Genomic DNA, 25,803 nt, shown 5'->3' on the forward strand with positions numbered 1-25,803 from the left:
GGGCACCAAAGAAGTTCCACATGTAATACTGCAATATTACTGCACACTGGTCACAAACATTCTAGACAACTTGAAACACTAAAATCGAAATGAAAAACCGACTTGGTCCAGTTAGATAATGATGACTGGAGAGAGTCAATAATGGCCCACATGAATTAGCTATCTCTGTCAAATTACAACTAATTCAATTTTAGTACCTCAAAAGAATCTACTATTGTCCCAGGCACCTCTGGAGAATGGGTAGGAATGTCTCCCCAGGTCCAATATGCGGGTAGGAGCCTAGCAACGTCTTCCTTATTTTATGGGGATGTCCAATCATTCCGAAATATTGGCTAGAGGGCTCCGTGTTACTCAAAGGTATTGGGTTGTCAAGTCATCCTCTCCCCAGAATAGTACTGGTGGGTATTACAGAAAAAGAAGAATTTATGAAAGGACAGCCCTCGCTCATCGGACAGGGACCATTACTGCTTAAACAAGATTCTGCCCAATACTGGAGGTCCACCAGGCAGCCCTTGTGCAGGAGTGGCTGAGACGTATAGGTCTGTGCATGGGTTTTATTTTAAAAACCTTGGAGAAGAGGTAGCTGGTCATGCCATTAGATGCACAAGTACCCATTGATTGGTTATTGATGTAAAAGTAAAATGTATTTTAGCTTTTCCTTTCTGTGCGGTGACTGCAAACGATTTTTCTAAATGTTCTTCAATAGAGCGGTGTGATCCAGGCCTTACTACCTTCATTTTTAAGAGTCCATGTTTTCCAGAACAAAGCCATTATTTCACTGATATATTGTCATGCCTGACTAATAAAAAAAATCCTTCATTATATAGTACACAAAAAATCCTAGACTCCTGTCACACCCTCGGAGACGAATCGTAGTCAAACCAAACTGACCCATATCGGCTTTAGAAAAGACTAAGCCAGCTTTTGTTAAATTGATTGCCGTGTGTAATTTGATGTGACTGTTTAAGTGGTTCCACCACAAACTGCATTGGATTAGTTTTTAGAAAATTAATGCAAGTTTTCTAGAGGTGTGCACACATGCTGTTTGGGAGCATTCACGTGAAAGCACTATACCTGCAAATGCAGTGTAGTCCTCCTCAGTTTTACAGAAATGGCGCTACTCACAAAAATATTGCAGAACTACTCCTCTTTTGTTTAATAAACAGGTGCACACTTTAACAAGTGTGAATACACAAAAAGGATTTCTCCTCCCCCTTTTCTTGTTATAAACAAGGCATAGAAATATTCGAACAAGTCCACGACAGACCTAGTGCAGGATTCGAAGTTGAATCGGTTACACATTGTTCCATAATGTTTTGTGTCCTATTTTCATTTAAATAGACGTTTTGCTTTTTTTAGTTTTCACTAAGTATGTAAACCCCCCTCAGTCCCCCGGTACCCTATGTTGTGGTGCCAAGAAACTGGAATACAGAAAGAATTCCCTCTACCATTTATGGCATCACCCTTGGAAATCATGGGCATGATTAAACTGCAGGTCCACCATGCAAATTGAGGGATAATCCGCCAATGTTACAGCTGTTTTGGCATTTATAGAGCACAGAGGCTGCCATTCGACGCTTTTGGATGGGATGGCACTGCTATGCTTTTTGCAATGTAGGGATGACGTTTGAACCAGTTCATAGACTTTTCATCACAGACAAGTGTCCAATCTGGTTTGTGAAAACGTGCAGTCAGTAGGTCAAAACAATACCCCTCGGTTTGGTGAGTCTCTCGGCTTTAGTGAATCAGAATGTACAAGATTGTTTAAACATCTTGTTCAGTCAATCTGTCCATTGCCCAGCAGATCATATATATCTGTTAGTCATCTAGTAGAGGCATATGGTTGTCACAGAAGTCAGCTTATCTAATTTGTCAGTTTTAGATATATATATATATCTGTGGTTCTGTCTCCATGCATTCTGTTGTAGATTACTCACGTTTAAGGTGTATCTTCCATCTCTGATTAGCAAAATATGAGACACTTCTTCCTGAGCGATACTGCACCACTCAACAGAATAATATTACAAATCAATAAGTTCTTCATTGTTAGTATCTTTCAAAAGTTTATCATGCTAGTTCTCATCATCAAACAGATTCATTTGTATATGATTATCACAACAATACACGCTCTTCCGTGTATTATAGTTTGGTAATTGATCGAGTTCACACCCAAATCCCTGCTGCAGGATCCTGTCACTATTTTTAAACCAAGAAACATGTACACGTCGAACCTTCCAATTGCCTTATTGTGGAAGATAGTAGATCAAATTGTAATCTATGGAAGCCACTAATGCTGGCGAATTTTGGTTACAGGTAAGTAAAGTTTTCTTCTCCACACTTGGATCTTTCATAGCCGCATGCTTTTAAAATTGAATAGAAAGGTGCGTCAACATTGACAAAGGGATGATTATCTTCTCTAGGACCATCTAGCCTCCACACAGTAATGTTTCAGAAAGGTATGTGACCTTCTCCACATGTTACTTTGTTGATGTTCTACAGTGGTTTATTACCATACAGTACCAGAGCAGTTTAGTTTTTGAGGACATCCAATGTGGAACTGATTCTATAAGGGAAACCACTCATTTGGAGATCTGGATTTCCATGTAAACCTGTAAATGTATTCCCCTACTAGGACAGGAAAGTCAGAGGTATATCCAAAAGTCAGTCAAGCTTGTTTTTAGATGGGAGCCTGCATTGAGGAGTGCTTCTCCTGCTGTTATTGTACTGATAGGAGTGGTTAATCTGATATGTTAAGGTTAGGTTGTGGGCATTGTTTGGGTTTATGCAGGATCCCAGAATACTTGAAAACCTTCTTCACATTTAGGCCCTCATTATGAGTAGCCAGATGTATGGGACTATATTTATTGCACCCAATAAAGGCAGACTCCACAGGGGTTTTAATTCATTGGATGCAATAACTAGCTCTCAGTTTTGAGCTTGTCTCCAGTAACTGGGAATAACGTGGTTTTTGGTGCTTACCACATTAAAATCCTCATGTCCCTTTAATTACCAGGCAGTTGCCCCTGATACATTTCACAAGGTTTGATGAGTTAACATGTTTCCAAGGAAAACCGCGGAGTGCAGTGTTAGCTGCCAGACTCATAATTCCAGTATGTGCAGTAGCAATAGTTACCACGCTTACCAGAATTGTCAGTGCTGCTTTTAGGACCTTACAAATGCAGTTCCGTTCTTTCCGCGTCACCAGATGCAGATCCTGAGCTTCTTGTCTCAGAGACCCTTACCTCTATTTTTCTTGTCTCAAAATATTTTCGTGTGGAAGGTTTTAAACCCTGAAAGGACTTTCGGAAGAATATATCTGTGGCAAATCCCCACCAGGTTTGCTTGTGGGGCCTGGGGTCAGGCCACAGTTTCCAAGACCTGCCGAAAATGCTGGTAAATGAAGTCGAAAGCCATCAGGGAACGCAAGGTGAGACTTTAGCACCAAGCATAAGTAGATGCAGCATCGGGACTGATCGAATTCTCTTATCCCAGTCCCCCTACAGTTTCCAGAGTTGATGAGTTCGCTCCGGAGGCAGGTATTCCTCACGCTCCACGTCTTATTTATTTATTTTTTATTTTTATTTTTGGAGTTTTCTATAGCTCTAGCCAGACCCGGAGGTATCGGAGCGCTTTACAACATTGTTATAGATAGATTACATTGTTAAAAAACAGATTATTGCACCAAGAGTGTCCAGGTAAATAGTGAGTCCAAGGTCAAGGAGGTTCGTTAATCCGATTTGACGTAGTTCCTGGGTCTTTTGTCTTGTGGTCGGGAGTTGAAGGGGATCCGTTTTTACTTTGTGAGGTATTGGTTGAGGAAGAGTGTTTTGAGCTGGCTCTTGAAGGCTCTGTAGGAGGAGTTCGTCCTAATATGTATGGGAATGGCATTCCAGATTTTGGGTGCATTTCCGGTGAAGGACCTAGATAGAGTCTTTTGTTTGCAGGTTTTCGGAGGGATGAGAAGCAGAGAGTTAGTGCTTCTGAGGTTTCTTGTCTGTCCCGCTTTCTTGAGTTTGGCAGCTAGATAGGTGGGTTTGCCAGTGTGTAGAGCTTTGTGTGTGAGGCAGGCGGTTCTGAAATTAGCTTGCATTTCTACTGGGAGCCATTTGAGTTCAGTTAGCGCAGGAGTGATATGTTCATATTTCTTTACTCCCGACACCATTCTGGCTGCTGCATTTAGTGTTGTTCTCAGTGGAGCCAGGTGTAGTTTAGCCGTACCTGTGAGGGTGGCGATCCCGTAGTCTAATCTGGATAGGACAAGGGACTGCGTGGCTTGTTTGAGGTCCGTTGGAGGGATGAAGGGTTTGATTTTACTTAATAGCTTTAGGCTGAAGAAGGCACCTTTTGCGGTGCTCTTGATATGTTTAATCATATCCAAGTTAGGGTCCAGAGTGATACCCAATCACTTCACTGAGTCTGCTGGGATGAGAGTGCAGTCTAGAGCATCAATAGCCTTAAGCCATTCCGTGATTTGCGGGGTCTTTTCCTTGCTGGCTAGGAGAAGAATTTCCGTTTTGTTTTGATTTAGTTTCAGATGGTTGCGGGATAGCCACTCTTGTACTTCTCTTAGGGTGATGTTTAGTCTTTGCATGTCTGCTAGGGAGGAGGTTTCAAGGTATATCTGGGTGTCGTCGGCATAGAGATGGAAGGGAATGTTGGCTTGTTTGAGGATGATGGTGAGTGGCTCCATGTAGATGTTGAATAGTGCGGGTGATAGCACTGACTCTTGTCAGTTAAGGTAAGCACAAAAAATACAATAAGCTGAAGCAGAGTTCCACTCGTTTTGTACCATTCCCACACTGCGATGAAGTTCATGGGCGGAGCCAACCGTCTTGCCCCTTCTCTTGAAGCCAGCCAACTTCAGAGCTGATTCCGCAGCTCGTTCCGGCACAGCTCGAGTTTCTGGGGCCTTCAGCCATGCTGCAACAGATCTAAGCATCCCGCGCAGCTATCCTCCAGCTCTTCGACTCCCTACAGACTCCCTCTTGCACGTTTCCAGGCCCCATGGAGTTGAGAGGCTATCCACCTGGACTACCGCCAGCAGGTTTGCTGTCCACAGCAGATGGACCCTCTGATCCGCCTGAAGCGCAGGGGAATTCAATTAAAATATTATTGAGGCATTATCTTGTTCCCTGCTCCAAAGCTTGCATCAAGTTTCTCTGCAAAAATGCAGTTGGCTAATTCTAAATATCTTTTTTTTAATTTACTGCCATAGCTCACGGCGAAGTGTTTATGTATATTAATCAGGATGCCACGATGAAGAAGCAACTGTTACTTGTCAAACTGCACCTATGAGAATAGTCTTTGCAAAAGCATGGATGCCATGAGTTTCTAGAGTATAGAGAAGAAATGTTTCCTACCCCAAAAACTACATTGTTAGTACATTGTTGATCCTGTAGTGATATAAGGGAAACAGAGACCCTGAACTTGCAAATTACAAGTTTTCAGTCTGTCCAGGCTCTGTAGGTTTAAACCTAGTTGCTCAGTACCCAGTTGGATGGAGTGGTGATTTTACTGTTAAACCAATGGCTAAGACGCTAGTCACATAAAGTCTATGTGCAACACTCAGCCAGAATGGCGTAGAATGAATAACGTGGATTAAAAAAATCATGTGCACCCTGAATTCAGGTATGCCTTCTAAAAGTGACATGAAGATATATATTTATGAGAAACAAAAACGTTTAAGTCAGTAATCCTACTGAATATTCAATTTTCACTAGGAGCAATACTTGCGAAGGCCTCAAACACAGATCAGGAACAATTATTTTAATCTGCTTGATATTCGCTACATGTCACATTGGCAAAAGGCCTGTAAATTAAATTTAAGCAGCCCTGTGAGTAACAAGTAATGTCACATAGGAGGTAGATTTAAAAAAAAAACTGCTACGGTACTCGAAGTAAAATCTTGGGCACTTCAGACCTGCCTCACAGAACTTCATGCTTCCTAAGGCAACTTAGAGTGGCCCATAAACAGTCCAGTCTTTTATGCTAGTTTATAATACGGTGCTGGTTATTGTGGGTCACCCACACACCCTGAAAGTTTCAGGCTTGATGGGAGCTCTCAAAATCAGGTGGATGTAACCAAGGAACACCTGTACGGATTATGACGATGGGATACCATTCAGATATGACTCCTAGTTAAACGAACCTAAAGACACATTTCTGTGTTGCGCTTTGCTGTCGAGAAGACCGATTAGAGAGTCCCTTGTTGACCATTCATCAAGTACACCCTTGAATATTCTTTACCCACACTTTCTGATAAGTTGTAGAAGGCATCTGGACCAAATACCAAGTAAAATGCATTACTAGGATGTTCATACAGTGAGTTACGTGTTAACAACAAATAGCGTGAAAGTGACAGAATGTTATCTTCTAACATAGTCGAATGTTAAACTTAAAGATACTTAGCAGTTCGATTTCAAGAAAAACCTACCAATGTGTTGATCAAAACATTTTCTGTACCCGCAATCCTTGGACTTACAGATTGTTTGCACAATGGTCTTGAAGAAAAAGAAAACAAAATCTGAGATCAAATCACGGTTCAATTAGATATTTTTTCAAGCTATCGGAATGAGAAGATCCGCTCACTGAGAAGTCTCTTGAAGATATAGCTGAAAAGGCATTACACAGTCATGCTATAGCGACAGAAAAGAGGCATTGCTCGTGTTAAAGCCCAATATTTGAACGTTTTTATATCGAGAGTGCAACAGGTTTTTTTTAAAAATTACAAATCAACTCTACAAACCTATGTTGGGTATGTACCACGTTTCCTGTGCCGAAAAATCTGTTATCTGTGGATTGTGTTAGGTTGGTAGAGAATCTAAAAGTCCCTCAGAGACATGAAGGAGCCTCTGAGAAGTGCTATATTTAAAGTGACTGACTATTTTAGTGCTGGAAGATGCAATACATTCTGAAACGAAATTTCAACATCCCAAAATATTGTCAGTGAATGATGGAAAGTGTTCTACTGTTCAGATTTCACCTACAGAAAGCATCAGCCATGCACTTGCAAAATGTGCCAAAAAAACAGACGCTATACGTTTTTCTGTGCCAAGTATTTGCATGAAAAACGAGTTCCAGAAGATGTTACACTAGAATTGCAGATGTTGAAAGAAGTAGCGCTTGTAGCTCCTACTAACCAGTAGAGTTCTGCCCATGACTCTCATTGGAGAAGACTGTGAAGAAAAGTTGTCTAGAGCTCTCACTGATCTGCGACCCTCATGCCCCGATGATATGCGGGATTACTTGCAATCTTGGCATTTCCAATCCTTTGGTTTCTGTAAATCACATGGGCCTTTGGATCCATAGTTTATGATGATACACTGGCCCTTCATAACACCATGGAGACACACAATCGTGTGGGTCCTTACGTTCCCTTGGCCTCTCAGGACCACATGAAATTTGAAATTTCATTAAAGGTGCTTTTGGCCAACAATGCAAGGCATGACTGCTTTTCACACAAGGAATAATAGATAAGTAATTAGAAATTTTAAAAAATGTAAAAAGAAAACAATCGCTTCTAAAAACACATTAAACCTTAGTTCAGGTCCCTTATTCAGGAAGCTAGTTTGTGGTGCAATTGGCCAGAATTCTGCTTTCGTGCGAAATTATCTTTAAAATGGGATAAAGTTATGTTAGTATGCAGAGTTTTAATTATTGAGATGTTTCATCCAAAGGTCCTAGCATCTTCTCAAGTACAATCCAGTTTGTATGGTCATGTGGCCCAAGAGATAACTCAAGAGGAAGAACATTTGTTCTGCTGGAGATTCAAGCTGTTCTACGTGCAGCATATGTGCAGGATGCTGTTGATTGTATTTAACCTGATAGATTGTAAAAATTTGTGTTCAGCATGAAATGTTTCATGTCCTCATTTATATGAGACCGCCTGATTTCTTTTGCTAAGGGTATCCTTTATCAACAAACCTTCCCATCTTGCTAGAGCAGAGTCTCCTTCCTGTTTGGTTTGACACCAAAATAAGACATTGTTGTGCACTTCGTGAGGGGTCATACCGGCCGTATGACCACTGGAGGGAGGGGTGAGTTTCTCAAGCGCTTTGAGTTTCTGTTCCATCAATAAACGTAAGCTTTTGTTAAAATAATGTATTTTCTTACTGCTGCTCTAGGTTACAGGTTGCAAGTGGCAATGCCAGACTGAACCTCTTGGCTTCTTTTCCTCCATTGCTTTGGAAAAAAAGATTTCTGAAAAATGTTCTTTCCAGGCCCAGTCAATAAGGAGTTGTTACCTGGTGCTCTCAATCTCTTCAGCCCTTATTTTAAAAGGGCCATTTTGCAGCGGGCTTCAATCAAAAGATAGCAGATATCTGATTCCAAGGCAACCGTGGGAAAACTTGATGGCAGCTTGAGTACTGCTTTCCAGAGTTTCCTCTCAGAAGCTGCCAATGTGGCTTGTGGTCCTGTCCATGCTCCACTTTCACTTGGAAGTCTCTATTGATGTGAACGGAAAAAGGCTGTCCATGGTTATGTACCATTCTCAAGATGGCATTGGCTGCAGCCTCAAATTTTTCTATTGTGGTTTGAATGCTAGTATTCCATTTAAGATTAGAATTCATTGTTAACTGCATGTACTTAAAGAAGTCAACTTCTTCTAGCTGTGTGTCATTAATGAAGAATGATTTCTTCCTTTGATGTTTTGTCTTGAATGTCATGATTTTTTTTTCCAGTGTTCATTTTTAGAATGTTTTCTTTGCAGTATCTATCCGTGGTTGTAAGGTGTGCCTACAGGCCATTGAAAGTCTTGGAGATGAAAACTGCATCATCAGCATATAAAAGAGCCACAGCCTTGAACCAGTTTACTACCAGAATATGTTCAGTGTCTTCGACCATGGTCAAAGGCTGATGAGACATTTAATAATGCCACAAAAGGGACATTTGTGTTGATGAATCTGTGGATTATGTGCAGAAACGTAAAAATCTGGTCAATCAACAAGAGTCCTTACCTGAGACCTCCTTGGATAGGGGAGATATTGTTCTCATTAGTGACCCAGTCGTCTAGGGCCCTAAGGATTAGTTTTGTAAAGATAATGCATTTAATATTTGTTAGTCTAGTTGGCATTTTCTGCCCCTTCTTGTATAATAGTACAATGATGCTAGTTTGCCAGGAGGTTGGGCAGCAGTTTGTAGTGACGATCTCTTAAGATTGTTGTAAGTTTTCCAGACCACCAGTCTAGATCGGAGAGAAGCACCTCTGGTGGTATGCTGAGACGGGGTCCTTTCCCTTTTGCTGGTCATTTATTGCTCCTTTCACTTTATCGTTGTAAGGACATTGATCCACAAGTCATAACAATTTGATGTTTCTTTTATTTTTACCTCTTATTCAACTTGGCTGGATTCAGTTTGTATGGGATCGACTATGGCATTGAATATGGTGGAGAAGTGTGTTATCTAAACTTCTTCAATGATGTTTGATTCCAGAAAATGTCCTCTTGTTCCCAAGCCTTCTGCAATTTTTTTTTTATTGCCACTTCGGATTTAGCGCTTTTGTTCCTCTTGATCAGAGATTTAGAACTGATCTTGCGTTCCTGATTTTGTTTCTTGATCAAGCACTATGAACTATTGTCTGAAGTTCCAGTTTTCTGCTTTTATTTCCTCATCAAACCTTGCATCGTTAGAGGTGTTTTTGGATACTAATGAATTATTGAAGGTACATTTTCTTGAAGCGAATGGGGTTAGTGATTTCTGTAGTGTATCATGCAAGGTCAGTTTGTTTTCTTTGGGTCCGTTCTGTATGAGTGTCAAAAGATCAACATTGGTTGGTTTAATTTTTCAATCCTTTACATTGGACTCGGGGTTATGGTTCCATCTCACTCTCACTTGGCCTCAAAGGTCCCAGGTTTTGTTAAAATGTTGGACTTCTCTGGGTTCTGTGGGGATATTGTGTTTTGATCCATGATTAGGGCTTCATGATTGCCCTCTAACTTCCATTGAATCCTCAGATTTAAAATCCGGGAATCAATTGCCCTTCTCAGTATATCGTCGGTAACTGATCGGGAGCTGTGTGCATTGTATGGCGGTGTATTAGGGTTGGCATTATCATAAGCACTTCGTGCTGAAATGAGGCCCTAATTTATGACGAAGTCAGCCAGGCGTTTGCCCTTTGCATCTTTTCTTGTAAATGAGGCATATAAAAATATGTAGTTTTGAGTGGCTGGGTTTAGACATTGCTTCCTTGATGTAGCTTAAACCGTGTATGACTCTGACCATCTTTTTCTGATGCGCGTAAATGTTTATTTTACTTAGTGCCGTGTTATCCAACAATCTAAAGTCCCAAATTTGAAAGTTGTCATGAATGCTGACCCATGCTTTAGTTGTAGTGCATTTATCAGTCCTGCGTGATATCTGTAGGCAGCCATTGTTTGTTGTTTTTGCTAGTTCTATTACACATTTTGAATGATAAATGTACCTAGGTAATATCCATGGAGGCGAAGTCTTTGTTTCTTAGATTATTACTATATCAGGGGTTGTTAGATTGTTTGGAAAGTCAATGTCCTCTATTTTTTTGAGGTATGCCTGCCACATAACCGGAAATGGTTAGAGTACTGTTTCACGTCTGTTACTTCCCTTTCCTCAGTTACCATGGCGTGTTTCTAGTCATTCTGCTTTGACTTGATTGATTTTAGCCATGTTTTTCATGCATACGTGGGGGCTCCTCTTGAGGAGCAGAAGGCAGGCTATCCTGCTTGAAGTTGGTGGAACACAAATCTCACCACAAGTAAACGTATTATTTGGTGGTTGAGGAAGGTGTGATGCAGCTCTTCCCTGAAGCTGATGATTAGAGTGATAAGTGTAGTTCTTTTTTTTTTTTTTTTTTTCTTTTTTTTTTGCAGCATTGCTCTGATACGGGAAACAACCATTACAACGCAACTTTTACAACGCACTACCATTACAACGAAATTTTTACAACGCAAAAACCATTACAACGCATGTATTTACAACGCATGTTTTTACAACGCAGGTACCTTTACAACGCATACCAATACAACGTAAGTATTGGTAAGTATATAATTATATTTTAAATTTTATATGTTTGGGTTTTTTAAGGGGTATTTTTAGGGTTAAGGGTCAGTTTTGGGTTTTTGGGTTAAGGGGTATTTTTAGGGTTCAGGGTCAGTTTTGGGTTTTTGGGTAAAAGGGTATTTTTAGGGTTCAGGGTCAGTTTTGGGTTTTTGGGTAAAGGGGTATTTTTAGGGTTAAAGGTCAGTTTTCAGTTTTTGGGTAAAAGGGTATTTTTAGGGTTCAGGGTCAGTTTTCAGTTTTTGGGTAAAGGGGTATTTTTAGGGTTCAGGGTGAGTTTTCAGTTTTTGGGTAAAGGGGTATTTTTAGGGTTCAGGGTCAGTTTTCAGTTTTTGGGTAAAGGGGTATTTTTAGGGTTCAGGGTCAGTTTTCAGTTTTTGGGTAAAAGGGTATTTTTAGGGTTCAGGGTCAGTTTTGGGTTTTTGGGTAAAGGGGTATTTTTAGGGTTCAGGGTCAGTTTTGGGTTTTTGGGTAAAGGGGTATTTTTAGGGTTCAGGGTCAGTTTTGGGTTTTTTGGGTAAAAGGGTATTTTTGGGGTTCAGGGTCAGTTTTGGGTTTTTGGGTAAAGGGGTATTTTTAGGGTTCAGAGTCAGTTTTGGGTTTTTGGGGTACAGGGGTATTTTTAGGGTTCAGGGTCAGTTTGGGGTTTTTGGGGTAAAGGGGTATTTTTAGGGTTCAGGGTCAGTTTTGGGTTTTTGGGGTACAGGGGTATTTTTAGGGTTCAGGGTCAGTTTTGGGTTTTTGGAGTACAGGGGTACAGGGTAAAAATAAAATTAAATTAAATTTAAATTAAATCAAGTAAATGAAATTAAATTATATTATTTTCAATTATTTTTAATTAAAAAAAATAATATATACTTACCAATACTTACGTTGTAATGGTATGCGTTGTAAAGGTACCTGCGTTGTAAAAACGTGCGTTGTAAATACATGCGTTGTAAAAGTTTTTGCGTTGTAAAAAAATCGTTGTAATGGTATGAGTTGTAACGTCATACATCCCTCTGATACTTCTCTTCCCCGGACCAGAACTGTATGCTGGTTTGTTTTACAGCTTTTGATGATTTTTGGCTCTTTCTGCATCTGAAGTCCTAATTTTGCCCGCTCTCTTGTTGACAGATTGCTACACTGGTATATTAGTGTTCTCCACCTAAACTTGGAAACTACCCAGAGTTCTCTACTCCTTTTTTGTGTGTGCATAATTTAAGCGGGACTCTAAGCCTAAAAGGGTATTGTATCTACCTGTCTGTCTGTCTGTCTGTCTCTGTCGGTCTGTCTATACACCCAGTGGCGATTACCACTGTATAACTGGATAGTTCTAGTTAGGATAATTTTTCCATAGGAAATGCAATTTTTCCTTTGCTTACATCTTTGGCTTTATTTGATGAATCTAAACTAAATAAAAAATAAAATGTGTTCACCTCAGTGGCATCCTGGAAAGTTTTGGGGTGATCTGTCAACCGGGGCTGAGAAAAAGGGGGTGGGAGGGCCCAAAACACATTGTCCCCATTTATTGCTCCACAGCAACATTAGACACTGCTACAGCCCAAACGGCTGACCAGATTTACACCATATTTGGCAGAAAGCTAGATCTTGGTCCACAAAAGAGTGCTTCTTGTGATATGGTGTAATCCATTCAATAGTTTTTGAGCATTTTATGCTAAAAAGAAATTGTATATTTCACGCTACAGAGGATCCGCGGGCTGACAGATCTCATGGTGAGATCTGATTGGCTCCCACCACATCAGCAAGGATGTGGCGTTATCCATCTTAGAACTAGAAAAAGGTAAAAAGTTAAATTTAAAAAACACATAAGGAAGGCAGAGTAGGGATCCCCTGACGCCCTAGACCTGGTGGTGAATGTCCCAGGGGGACCTCACCTGGGGCTAGAATTTTTTTTTTAATATATAAAATTAATGTGTACCTTTGATTCGAGATACCATCTTTGAATGTAATGCACCTTACAAGATGTCTAAAAGAAAGCCGCAGACGCGCATTAAAATAAATATATATATATATATTTTTTTTTAATGAATGTGTAGCGTTACTGTTAAATAAGGTCATGTTACGGATTTAGTTTTTTCCTTTATTAAACTATTTTGGTTCCTCATCATTTTTATATCTATGCTCATGTTTAAAATTCCTTGTTATCATTGCTTGACAGTATGTGACGCTGTATGTAATCTCCTGATGTAATTTGTGCAGCTTAACCTTACTCCTAATGTTTACCTAGACCGTAGTTTGTAACGCACTCTGAGAACTTTAGGTGATGTTTGTACTCTATGCCATCACCGTCTTGTAAGAAACAGTTCACCGCATACCTATCCTCTGTGCGTCATCATCAGCCCCTGAGCATGTCACTTTAGATGTGTTTGTAAAACCCATTGTATTAAAACCAACTCGGCATGGTGCTATGCAAGAGACTGGTCCCGGGGATTGGATTATTGATGTTAATGAGATGCTCTCAGACGTCCATGTACATCTCTACTAATTATGTTCCCCTTTGTTTGTGTTTAGACACCAACTCTGATGTGCCAGCACAGCTCTCTGAGGATCTTTCGCCTGCTGCTGCTCTCGGCAAAATATTGCACAACCACCACCTGACACTGGATATTGAGAATGACACTGAGAGCACAGCACTGTGAGGAAGGTGTCAACACTACAGACTTATCCCTTTCCATTCAGTGTCTGCAATAATGCTTCCATCAAGATCAACGGTGAAAGCTTCTTTTAGGGTTTTTAAAGGAAAGGTACAGAAAAGCAATGAAAAGCCACTTCTGAATGTTGATATTCGGGCCCTAATCAGGGTAGATCTAAAAGAAGATTAATGACCTGTGTCTTGGAAGCCAACAGTTCAACTGAAGACAGCTGCGATGAAGGCACTGATGCTGGATATAGGAAATTCTGACCACTCTCCCAATTCTGTACCTCATGCATCAGGCGCAAGACTCTGCAATGGGGTTCAACCTCCATGCTCACTTCATGCCACAAGCCAGATGTTTAATTATACTCCCTGTTCTCTTGTGGAGAGCACCTGTTGGGGGACATTCCATCATGGACTTGTTGCAAACGTATTTCTGCTTTTAGTCTAAACCCAAAGAAGAAACTCCCCAGAGCTGGCGGTGGCTGCTGGTTATCGGTTACCTGCCTGGGATGCTGGGTGTGTGCTAGTGCCTGATTTATTCCATGCTAGGTGGAAATGTCCTCTAGGTTATAGGTATGTTGTGATCTGTCCTCCAGACGTTTGCCTGCAGCTGCCTCTTGGGCCACTTAGACACCAGGCTTTTCTCTGAGGTTAAAAAGATTTAAATCTGACAATGTTTTACTCCAAAACAGAGCTTCTCTGCACAGTGGTTAAATGCAGTGTCATCACGCTGCTAGTTGAGATTATAACTACTCCAGTTTCATTTTCTTTACATGCATTTGACTAATGGATTGTCCTTGTTGATGTTGGAAGCAAAGCATATTCCTGCTTTCATTACTGCAACAATGATGTTCTGTGCGCTGATCACACTGGGGGTTTTGAACCATGCTACATGATACAGTAATGTAAAGTTGGGTTTTCTTTGGGTGATTGGGACGGTTCAGTTATTGTTTAAGGGTGCATTGATAAAAGGTGAAAACAATATTCGGGGAGACACCTCTGCATACCAATTCTTTAGTTTGCTGACATTCATTGTCCATTGAAAATGTGTCAAACCAGGAAGTGTGTTTCTCTAAAATTCTGGATCGGTCTTTCACTGACGCACAAGAATTCATGGATGGCCAACATGTTCTTCTAAAGAGAAGAGTTTCTGCAAGTATTGCTCCAGAACTGCTTGAACAGTCTACATGACAAGGGATAGAAGACGCTGATAAAGCACAATCACATCAGTCCAGTGGTTCCTGGGCAAAGAGACATTAGCACTTGATGGGACTTGGCTTAAAGTTACTGAACATGACAAGTTTGTTTTGGATTCTTACTGTGGTCATTTAGTCTTGCTATGAGCAGAGAACCTATGGTACTGAGAGCTCTGTCAGTGTAGTTTGTGGGCTCATTACAGGGCTAATTGTATATCGACTATTTAAGCTATCTGCTGCCGATCAGCATCTACGCAACAATACGCTAACCTTGCCTCTTGTCTGTAGAGCATGCATTTTGCGGTTCTCCAGTCTCTATTAAGTGCACTTCCCACGCGTAATGTCTCGTTTTATCCAGCGGGCATTTTGTAAAACAATTCAAAATGAACACCATTTTATAAAAGAATATATATATGTAGCTTATAAAAATGGCGTGAAAGTCTGTTGTTTTAGATGGAACAGTCTTTCTAATTGCAGAATTACCTGTGCTACTAACAATAAAGTAAAGTGATTTTGTTTTCTGTTGGTTAGAGCAGCATTTTTTTTTTTGTGTAAATATTTTACTCCAGTATTGGAACTTTCATAGATTCACATGCTTGAATCATTCCCCGTCATCGAGATGGGAGTCCCCGGTAATCATTCCCCGTCATCGAGATGGGAGTCCCCGGTATATAAAAAAACAATGCTTAGATAAGTACAAAACAGAAAAAAGGGCGTGTGCCCATTTCCATGTTGTAGCCCATAACAGTCATTATGTAAAAGACTCACATTTTCCCTGAGCCAATCAGGACCTCTCACCCTCTAGAACACTCCTGAGAGAATCTTAGCTCTTCAGATTTTCTACTGCACGTTGTGCTAGGGCGTCTCCTTTGAGCTCTGCTCAAAATGTTCTCTTGTTATTTGAGATTTAGATTTTTTCTGTGTATTTCATCTGCAACTATCATCTTTATTGCTGGTTACTGATTCATCCTGCCTGAAGATGTCAGGAAAGGAGAAAAAGGGCTTATTTAGAGCCTGTGCCACTTGTTCCAAGAAGATGCTTTATACTGATGACCTCATTCTGACTGCATTTGTCTTTATCCGGACCATCAAGCTCTCTTTATACAGTAAAGTCATTTTGGTTTCTGTTGGTTATAGCAGCATTTTTTATTTTGAGTTTAAATATTTTTACTGACGTTGCAAAATCAACTTTGTAAACCGACATTGTCTTCTCATTCTACATATATTTTGTCAGGGCTATGCATTGTATCAGAAAGCTCAGAATAGGCGCACACTTGATTAAGATACCATCTCTACTGCCTGGTGCACATAATGGAGACAAACAACAGTATTAACTTTTTAGCAGTGTGTCCATTTACACCTATGTAAATTGTTGGCTGTGAAAACTTACAAAGCAGAGATGATAACCACAACCCACTTCAAGTTCAAGAGCATCTTGTATTTCAATAACCGGTGTACTCAACATTAACAAGCGATTGGTTTATATTGTTTTAGAAGGAAGAGAGATCTTTCATTCTTTCAACATTTTAATCTTCCTCTATCAGATAAAGAGGAATGGAAATTTACAGTTGTCGCCTTAGTCTACAAAGACTTACCACCAATTTGTTTGCATTGGGGTGGTGGAATTTTGAGAAGAAACTTAGAATATGAGCATAAAATATAGTTAGTTTATGTTACTGAAAATGTTTTCTCACAGAAACTGAGCCTTGGTTCTGGGATGCACAGTGTAGTCTTATATACCACTGTATACCTTTGCAGCTGCATTTTAGGTGTGTTTTGGCCAATGTGGTGCATAATCCAAAAGGAAAAATGTAATACATTGCAGAAAGCATGAAAAGACAAATGCATTGGTAGCAATTACTTTGTGATGGAATGATAAATCCGAATGATTTCTCTTAGTTGCTAGACTTAGAAAAAAACTACTTTTAGTACTTGATGATACCTGATGCGATAATTAGGGCTTTCCCACTAGGATATCCATTTTTTTAACTACATTTGTTATTTGTGAAAAAAGCCCTGAAGTAATAACCAAACACTAGATTCCTGATGAGGAAATTTAGGAGGAGTGAGAATAATTTGCAATTTGGTGGTATATTAAGATTTGTTCTCATCGAAGAAGATAACTTGTAGAAAGAGTGGATTAGGATGTGTCTTCTAACAGTGGACCTAAAGCAGACTTAGGAAGAATTTGGTATTGCCAGCTTACATGAACTTCAAACCACATTCATCAGCTAAAGAAGCTGGAGAATAAAGTTAATATTTAACCTGAAGTGGAGAGAGAGAGAGAGAGAGAGAGGCTACTTGAGGCACCTCCCTCTTTGCTATTTTAGCAGAGGAGGCAACTGTTGCAAATGTTACTGACTGAAATCTGGACATGGAAAAAACATGCATCCATTTTATAACTGGTCATCGGTTTACAACACATGCTAGGCACTGCAGTAAGAGCTGATGGTCAACAGCATCAGGCACTGCTTACCACTCTATCAAGAGACTGACACCCTGCCACTGGGAGTCATTTAATTTTGAGATCTCCAATCTCTCTTTGATCATCCCAGGACAGAATGCCACCCAAGAAGCACCCAGCATTCTGGTTCTTTAATTGTTTAAAGTTGACTTCTTACAATGTAAAATTAACTTAATCTGTGGGGTCCAGCTATGTTTTTTTCACCAAAGGCACAAGGATCACCTTTTTCAGTGATTCTAGGACTAGTACACCATTTAAAATTCAATTCACTGAATTGAATAAGAAACTAGCTATCTGATTAGCCAACCTTTGGCACTTTTGTTGTGCAAGTATTTTAAGGCAGCCCAGTATATATACTAGCTATGAAAATTAGTTCTGACCGCACGTGCAGCCTGCAAGAGACTGTTAATGGCAAACTCAGGTGGGCCTACAGTTGTGTCCATAGATAGGCTACAAAATTCGTGGATGGCAGAGGAAGGACCTCCGCCGACTGAGCTGCTTCTGTGATAACTGAGAGTGCTTCTGCTCAAATGGCAGGAACAGATTCAGCAAAATCACTCAAAGTCTGTCATTCCGCCATGCAATGGCAGTATGGCAGACAAGCCAGCATTTTCTATACCCTCCAAAACCAAGACTTGTTTTTGGAAATTGTAAAATGAATGTCCTTGAGGTGATGAGAGGTAATGGTCATTTCTTCCTAGCCAGGATCACAATGCTTAGCATGGCAGTCTCCACAGGAGAACAACAAGGCATACACAACGTTGTAAAAGCACGCCCTAAATAGGGCAGACATTTGATGCCTTTTGTATTGCAGGATATTCCTTCACACTCAATGAGGCAGTGATAAAGAGGTTGGCAGATAAGTAATCGTTCATTATTCGGCAGATGTCAAGCTACCCCACACTCCAAGAGATGCCTTTAGTCATCAAAGTTTGGAGGGGACTTTGGGGTTGGTACCTCTGTTTTATATTGGAGGAAATGGCTGGTCATTTTCTTATCACAGCAGGTTCCCACTTACTTGAATGTTAGCAAAAGCACTGCTCTCAAGGACAACTGTCTAGCTGACTCAGTAGTGTAGATACTAAAAAAAGCACGCCAAGACTAAATGGAGAATTTGTGTGAGAAACCCAAACTGGCATCCGCTAAGCCTTTTTACCATAGGAGACACTCTGACGAGGTGGCTGGAAACTAGTGAACAGCTACATAATTAAAATAGGGAGGCATGAATCTAAGATGTCGAGCTTTATAGTCACTTTCAGGTTGAAAGTGCACAAATCCTGGATGCGTAATACATTTTTAGTGTTTAAATACAAGATGTTTAATGCAAAAAAAAGAAATCTATAAGTTTGGTCAATTATTTCAAATTATAAGCTCCCTGTGTTTCACCTCGCTTCTTCTCCCATTATACCGGTGTGAGAACACAAGACAACCAAGCAGCACACCAAGGGAAAACACAATTTTTCAGACGAGAAGGGAGAGCTTGCACAGAGCAAGTAAATTCTCTTAAGTAATAGCTTTTAAACTTCTAGTCCTAATCATTCACTATTAGCAACATGGATGTTGATAAGCACTTTCTTACTGGCAATGGAAACTGTCCCGTTACGGTCGTGAGGTGAAAGCATTGTGCTACATCGCTCTTCTCTGCACTACTAACCTGCATCCCGTTTCATGTCCTACCTTCCAGATCAAAACCACCTGCAACCCAAAGAACTGCACCTTGATGAAAGAACTGATCATCAAGAATGGGTAATTGGTCATTGCATGTCCAGCCAACTTATATTTTCAAAAATGTGGAAAGATTTTTAAGCAGGAATCAGACTCAAGTGTGGTAGGGTGCATGGATCAAGAAAGCCTGTTTTGCAAAACTTGTGATCTACCGGGCAGTGGTTTTCTGGATTAGCAGTTTTAGTCGCTGTTAGAAGCGGCTGTCTCTAGTTGGCAGAGGCAAATAGGGACACACCTTTTCTAGTCAGGGCAAGGGTATCACACACTTAGATAACCCCTGCTCACCCCCTTGGTAGCTTGGCAAAGCAGACAGGCTTATCTCAGAGGCAGTGCGTTAAGCATTTATGACCACATACAGTAATAAAGTGAATACACTACAAATGGACACGACACAGTAGTATTATAAAAATAAGGATGTTTATATAAGGCTTAGCACAAGACCAAATAACGACAAAAATATACCACAATCTTAATAAATACTCTTGGAAGGAAAAAAAATAATAGTTCAAGTGTAGTTTCTTCTTAGCACAAAGTCTTTAGTAATAAAAGCAACTCTTCTTCTTTAAATCACAGTTCTTGGCAACAATGTAACCCCCCACAGGAGTCACACGACGTCGAGGCAAAGTTAATCCAAAGGTTCGGCGTCGACAGCGAGGAGCGCTACGTCGAGCCCGGAGTCGCAACAGACTCCCACAACACAGTACCTTGGAAAAGTGAAGCACACGATGATCAGCGGCGTCGAGATGTCCGGCGTCGCGTCTTCGGCGTCGATTGGGCCTCAGAGTCGGGGCGATCTGCAGCGGCGTCGACAGATGTCAGGCAGGAGCAGTGCTCACGAGGCGAGGCAGGATACGGCGTTGTCTATGTCGATGGTGATGTTGCAAGAGTGAGCAGCGCTCACGGCGTCGAGAGGACGTCGGTAGCGGCTTCGCTGCTAGCGTCGATCGGGCCCGGCGGCCGGCGGCGAAGGTGCGGGACACTGGAGCTGCACTCACGATGTCGAGCTGGATTCGGCGGCGTCCATCGGCGTCGAGATTGCTGGATTCTTCAGAGGTGCTGGACTTTCAGGTTCCAGCAACAAGCACTTTCAGCAAATGATGAAGTCCTTTAACCCTGTGACTTCAATGGGAGGCTGGCACTCTTCCAACCCATGGAGATTTCCTTGGCAAAGCTTGAGAGTACACACACAGTTCCTCTCTCCTGGTTCCTTGGCAAAAATAAAGGAGCAACTGCAGGATTCCCCCAACAAACAGCACACAGGCAGAAGGGGTAGGCAAGTCCTTGGATCAGCAGGCTTCTTGTCCTTGGTTCAGGTTTCCTTGTCAGAAGTGATCTAAATTCTTTGGTTCAGGGGTCCTTCTCTTATACCCCTTTTCTGCTTTGATCCCTTTGTCCATGCAGGGGAATTTCCCCCCATCCTGGGTTTGTTGTGGGTGTTGTCAGGCCGAGGCACCTAGCCTATTCACTGTGCAGGGCAGAGACTTCAGCCGCCCAGCAGGAAGTGGAGCCAGCATTGTCACTGGCAGGGGCAGGGCCATCAGTCGCCCGGTAGGAGGTGGGGCCAGGATCGTCCCTGGCAGGCACAGAGCCATCAGTCGCCTGGCAGGAGGTGGAGCCAGCATTGTGTCAGGCAGGGCAGGCTATCAGCTGCTACTCTTCCCCTACTCTCAATGCAAATGCCCCACTCACCCCACACTGACTCATTCAGACTCTGGAGCCACCCAGCTCCTGTCACACGCACACCAAACCAGCAGAGACCAGTAGACAGTCAGACAAGAAAATAGCCACTTTCTAAAAGTGCTATTTTCAAACACAGAGTCCAAAAACCATCCACCCAAACGGATGCGTTATTAAACCCTGAGTTCAGGGATACCAAACTCGACATTGCACCATGCTCCCCGAGCCCGCTAGGATTATAGCGTTTAATAACCCTGGCAGCCCATTCTAACTTATGGAGAGCAGGTTACCTTACAATAGTGAAAAACGAATATGGCTGTAATTCACTATTAGGACATGCCAACCTCATCAGGCTTGTCCTACCTTATGCTTACAATGCACCCTGCCCTTGGGCCTACCATAGGGGTGACTAATATGAAGTTAAGGGAAGGTTTAGGGTCTGGCAAGTAGGTGTACTTGCGCAGCCCGCGTGACAGTACCAGACTGCACGTAGGTCTAGCAATGGCAGACCTTTAGACATACTTTACCAGGCTGCTTCTGTGGGTGGCACAACACGTGCTGCAAGCCCACTAGCAGCATTTGTATTTACAAGCCCTGGCACTCCTGGTGCACTCTACTAGGGACTGACAGTAAACCAAATAAGCCAAACATGGAATCCAATCAATATCAATTTCACATAGGGAGCACTTGCACTGTGGCACTGATTAGCAGTGGCACGTGCCCAAAGCAATATTCCAGCAAAAACATTGTAACAGAGGAGGCAAACGGAAAAAATGGAGGAGAGACTCATGCCAATGATGCCAGGTCTAACAGTCGCACTATAAGTTACTTCACTGGCATGTTCTCTAAGGTGACTGGATCTTCCTTTGTTTTTAGGAAGTTTAAATGTATGCTTTCTGTGGATTGGCTTTTTGTATGGAGTAGAGTTTATAGGTGCTATTCAACTTCAAAGTCCATTGCTGGAGGCATTCTCCCAGGCACCAAAGATCCCAGGAGGTTGTCTTTGGTGCGCTATCTCACTAGCATAACTTTTCGCTGGGGAGCTGCCAGAAGTGGCTGTCCAAACGGAATGTCAGATGGCTCCTCCCCATTCTCCACTTTCCGTTGCTCAGTTTCTTCTTCATGTAGATTTGCGCCTTCTAAGGCATCGGTGATATCTCCTCTTTTTTAGGTCAAAGCATACTAGCTCAGCTGCCTGGTTTGCTAAGGACATCTTGGGTCATTCAGAAAGCTTCCATAGGAAAACATTCCACCCGTTGCTTACCACTGGCTGTGTGGTTTGCAGCTCACATTTGATGGCTTTCTATTTGCTGGCTTTGTTGTAGGCTGTCCAGGTTCAGTTCCTCCCTCACAAGGAGCAAAGCCTTTTTTTCACTACCTCTCCTTTTATTCTTCCACAGTTGCTCCTTTCTGTAACCAGGCCTGTACATCTTGTTCTTATCTTGTCACATCTGCTGTGCATTCAGTGACCGAGGTCAAACGTCAGGCTCTGTCTTCTGAGGGAGCTTGGTGTTTGCTTTAGTTTCTTTGATTTCAAAGTGAGAATATTTATGTGACAATTTTGCTGGAAACGGAGTTTGAGTAAGTGAAAAGTGATTGAGGTCTGGAGTATCATCTTGCTCCCACCTGTAAATTATTGATTTGACTGAGGTGTTCCACCAATTAGTTTGTGTTCCACTATGACGCGTGCATGGTTTTTGATTGCCCAGTGTTGCATCTGTTAAATTTCCACATGCCGTAGTTTTGTCCTTGGAGAGACACGTATCTCACATGTTCAATTGTGGCTAAGGTGTTTTGAAAAGTTCCTCAATAAACATATTGAAGATAGTCATCACTGCAGTGGAAAGTAGGGTGATTGTTGAAGCAACCTCTCTTCCTTTAAATGAGCTAAGAATTGGTTACAATGTTTTTGCAATTTCTACAGTATAGGTGTAATGCATAAATTAGCCTTAGAACAACAAATAAGCATGACCCCATGAGACCACAACAACCTCAGAACCTACTAGTTCATATAGTTTGTCTTTTTTGAGAATTTCAAAGCCATAGCAATATTGAACGGTATTTCCTGCAGGGGGAAGGCCTGTCTGGATTTACTGACAGGAAAAATGGTACGACTCATTTATTTAGAACCTAAACCCTTGCATAAGGATGACTGGAGGGGACATGTTTGTCTCTCGAGATGATGCCATGTGTACAGGTAAGTATATTTATGGGCACTCTGGTGATGCAAATGAGCCGCCATCACTTTTTTTACGATTTAATGAAAATGTGAGGTAGATGCAAGACAATACATTTTAAAATGCGGTCTCCCATAATTAATCTTGAATATTAGCAGCTGTTGGAAGTTAAAAGAATAGTCTTATTGGTCCATGCTAGGTTACCATTTTGAACTTCTTGAGACAATGGGTCAGGAATCTTCGGTGTAAGATTAGATGCAGTGCTCAGCCTATGTTTGGAACCTATGAAGTATCAAAGGTACTCCCCTTCCATATTGTATAAGGAAGGACATGCTCTACTACTCCCTTAGTGATGAGAGAGGTTATTTCGTTCATCAAGATGTTTGTGTTGGGAAAAGGAGGATGGGGGAAACGGTGGAGGCTTCATTGAAAAGGAGATGTAATACGACCTTCAGTTCAACCCTCCGCTCTGGTGTGCTATAAATAGTAGAGGGCAAGGACTCCGAGTGATGGAGAAGCCAAACCCTGAGTACTAGCGACAGTGCTCCACGCTGTTTAAATTATTAGAGTAAACTATCAATTTTCTCCCCAAAAAAGGTGTACGACAGGTTGAAGCAGCCATTCAGCATTGCCAAACGGCTGATAACTGGATCAAATACTACCAATTTCCATCCCCACCCCCAAGAAGCACTAAAAGACTGTAACCCAAGAATTGAACGGCAGTGACGATCTGCACAGGATGGGAAGTTGCACGATTATTCTTCATCACTTTCGTATACCAAGGGGAGTTCTACTAGTAAAGTGAGACTAACCGTGTCCTAGACCTCAGTTTTGGGACTAGACATTCTTTGAGTGGTGACCCCTGCAGAAATTATATTTTTGTGGATATAGGGTGAAGGCAATGTTGTTTTGTAGACACTATATCAGAGTGTCCTCATCATATAGTTGTTTGTTGGCTAGAGTGTGCACTGAGCTCTAACCATGTTGCCAATGTCTGCTGATGCCATAATTGTACATTTTCAGTATAGCTGCGTGTGGAAGCGGTGTTGTGCAGCCCAACTGAACTTTGTGCTTTACTTCCCTTGAGCTATCCTCACTGCCATTTGTTTGTCCTGGAACTGTATCAACAGCAATGGGTAAACAAAACCAGACAAAATCATAACTGTAACCCACTTCGACACTGCTGGCACAGAAGAGAACACAGAACAAGGAAAAAACCTCTGATCAAACCTACATTATTTTATCAAGGACACTCTATGTACATTATTTTGAAAAAGGTTGCTAAATATCTGACAGACATATAAATTATTCAAAAAATATTCTTTTTATTTATCGTTTTTCTTTTTGTTTTGTTTTTCTTATAATAAGTACATTTCACTTTTGGTGTATACAAAATTCACACTTATTGTGAATCACTTTAAACAACTTTGTAGAAAAAGGATAAAGAACCCCAAAAGCTAAGCGATACAATCATACCACTCGTTCCAACATACATACTGTGGCATTCGCTACCCACTCTAGAACTCTCTAAACATATCATACAAAAGACATTAAACACACAAGGTAAAAGAATCTTGTCTTGGGAGTCCCCTATAAATTGCTGCATGAGAAAAATCATAGGATTTGTACATTATTACAGCTGATACATTTTCTACAGATTTTTACTTCCTTATTATTGATTTTAGACAAAACGATTTTCTATGTGGGGATCCTATAGGCGTACGGCCAACGTACGTTTCGGTGATAGATGGTATTTGATTCACCTTCTTCAGGGCCAAAAGCATACTAGACATAAAACATACTATAACATATATATACAGTGTTAAAATCAGGGGTTCTTGAATATCTGAAAAGAAGAACACGTTATATACAAATTAATTTCTTTTTATGGAGCATCCTTATGGTATATCTTACTGTTTGTTTTATAAAGACATTTTGCATGCTATAGTGCATTGAAAAGGGTGACAACCCATTAAAAGGACCAATTCTATGATGATGAGCTTTAAAGAAAAGTGAGGGCATCCAGTGTTGTTCCGTGACTAAAGCAGATAAAGTGAGCCATTATTACAAAGAATATATATATAATCAAGATGTGAGGTCAGGATGACCAAAGGAGAAAAAAAGCAAACCTTCACCATGTTTTTTGGAATGGGAAACTGTATGAGGTTGGAATCTGTATCCCAGCATACTGTGGATGACACCGGCATCGATTTTGCGGACTGATACCTATATTTCAAGAAGTAGCGGTCGTTCTCCAGATATTAAAAGTGGCGAATTGCTCTAATCGTTTGCGTATTACTACAGGAGAGAAAAGGAAACTTATGAGGAGTCATGGTACACTACCATCAGACTAGAGTGTATGTAAGTCCAAGGGCGCATTACCTGTTTTCCTAGGCGAACTGAGAAACAGTAGTTTTACAGCTCTTTAGTCCGGACGCATTCTTATTTGAGAAAGGTTTTCCTATTGGTAGACCTGGGGAACAAATGTAAAAATGAGTGGGAATAATTGATGGAATGTCCCATCCATAGTCTGAATTCTACTTTCACATGGAGTACCTGTTGTATTAGCCACCTGAGTAAAGGTTCAAACAGGATTTAACAGGATTAAACTGCACATCTTCTCCAAGCGTGCTGATGTATCTGTCTCGTTGTGTTACATTTGAGGCTATAAAAATAATGATAGACCCAGTATATTAGTAACTTAGGTAGAAATGGCATGTGATTCACAAATCGCGCAGGCTGTAGGTTTAGCCAGACTGCTGAGCTGGCTAAGGGGCTGTATTTAAGTTCCCGTTATCAGTTCAATGGGTTTAGAAAAACTTATAGCTGGGCTTTTTATAAACACACTGTTTATAGAAGTATTATCCTGACATGTTGAGATTTTAACAGACA

At 41.2% G+C, this 25,803-nt stretch overlaps 1 protein-coding gene and 1 long non-coding RNA gene across 7 annotated transcripts in view; one reads left to right on the forward strand and one right to left on the reverse strand.

The window, feature by feature from the left end:
* ARHGAP17 (Rho GTPase activating protein 17) overlaps window positions 1-15,386 on the forward strand; it is a 337,930-nt gene extending 322,544 nt beyond the window's left edge. For all 6 annotated transcript variants that reach the window (XM_078664824.1, XM_078664823.1, XM_078664827.1 and 3 more), the window contains one exon: window positions 13,546-15,386. In XM_078664824.1, the coding sequence (XP_078520950.1) occupies window positions 13,546-13,673 (128 nt within the window). In that variant the 3' untranslated portion in view covers window positions 13,674-15,386. The remainder of the gene's footprint in view (window positions 1-13,545) is intronic.
* Window positions 15,387-25,076: 9,690 nt separating this feature from the next.
* On the reverse strand, window positions 25,077-25,533 carry LOC144785941 (uncharacterized). The gene is made up of 3 exons (XR_013602060.1): window positions 25,468-25,533; window positions 25,294-25,384; window positions 25,077-25,209 (listed from the first exon to the last, which is right to left on the reverse strand). It is a non-coding gene; the product is annotated as an uncharacterized LOC144785941 (long non-coding RNA).
* Between the last annotated feature and the right edge of the window lie 270 nt (window positions 25,534-25,803).

The sequence above is a fragment of the Lissotriton helveticus genome, chromosome 10 (assembly GCF_964261635.1).
Source record: "Lissotriton helveticus chromosome 10, aLisHel1.1, whole genome shotgun sequence".
NCBI classification, from domain to species: Eukaryota; Metazoa; Chordata; class Amphibia; order Caudata; family Salamandridae; genus Lissotriton; species Lissotriton helveticus.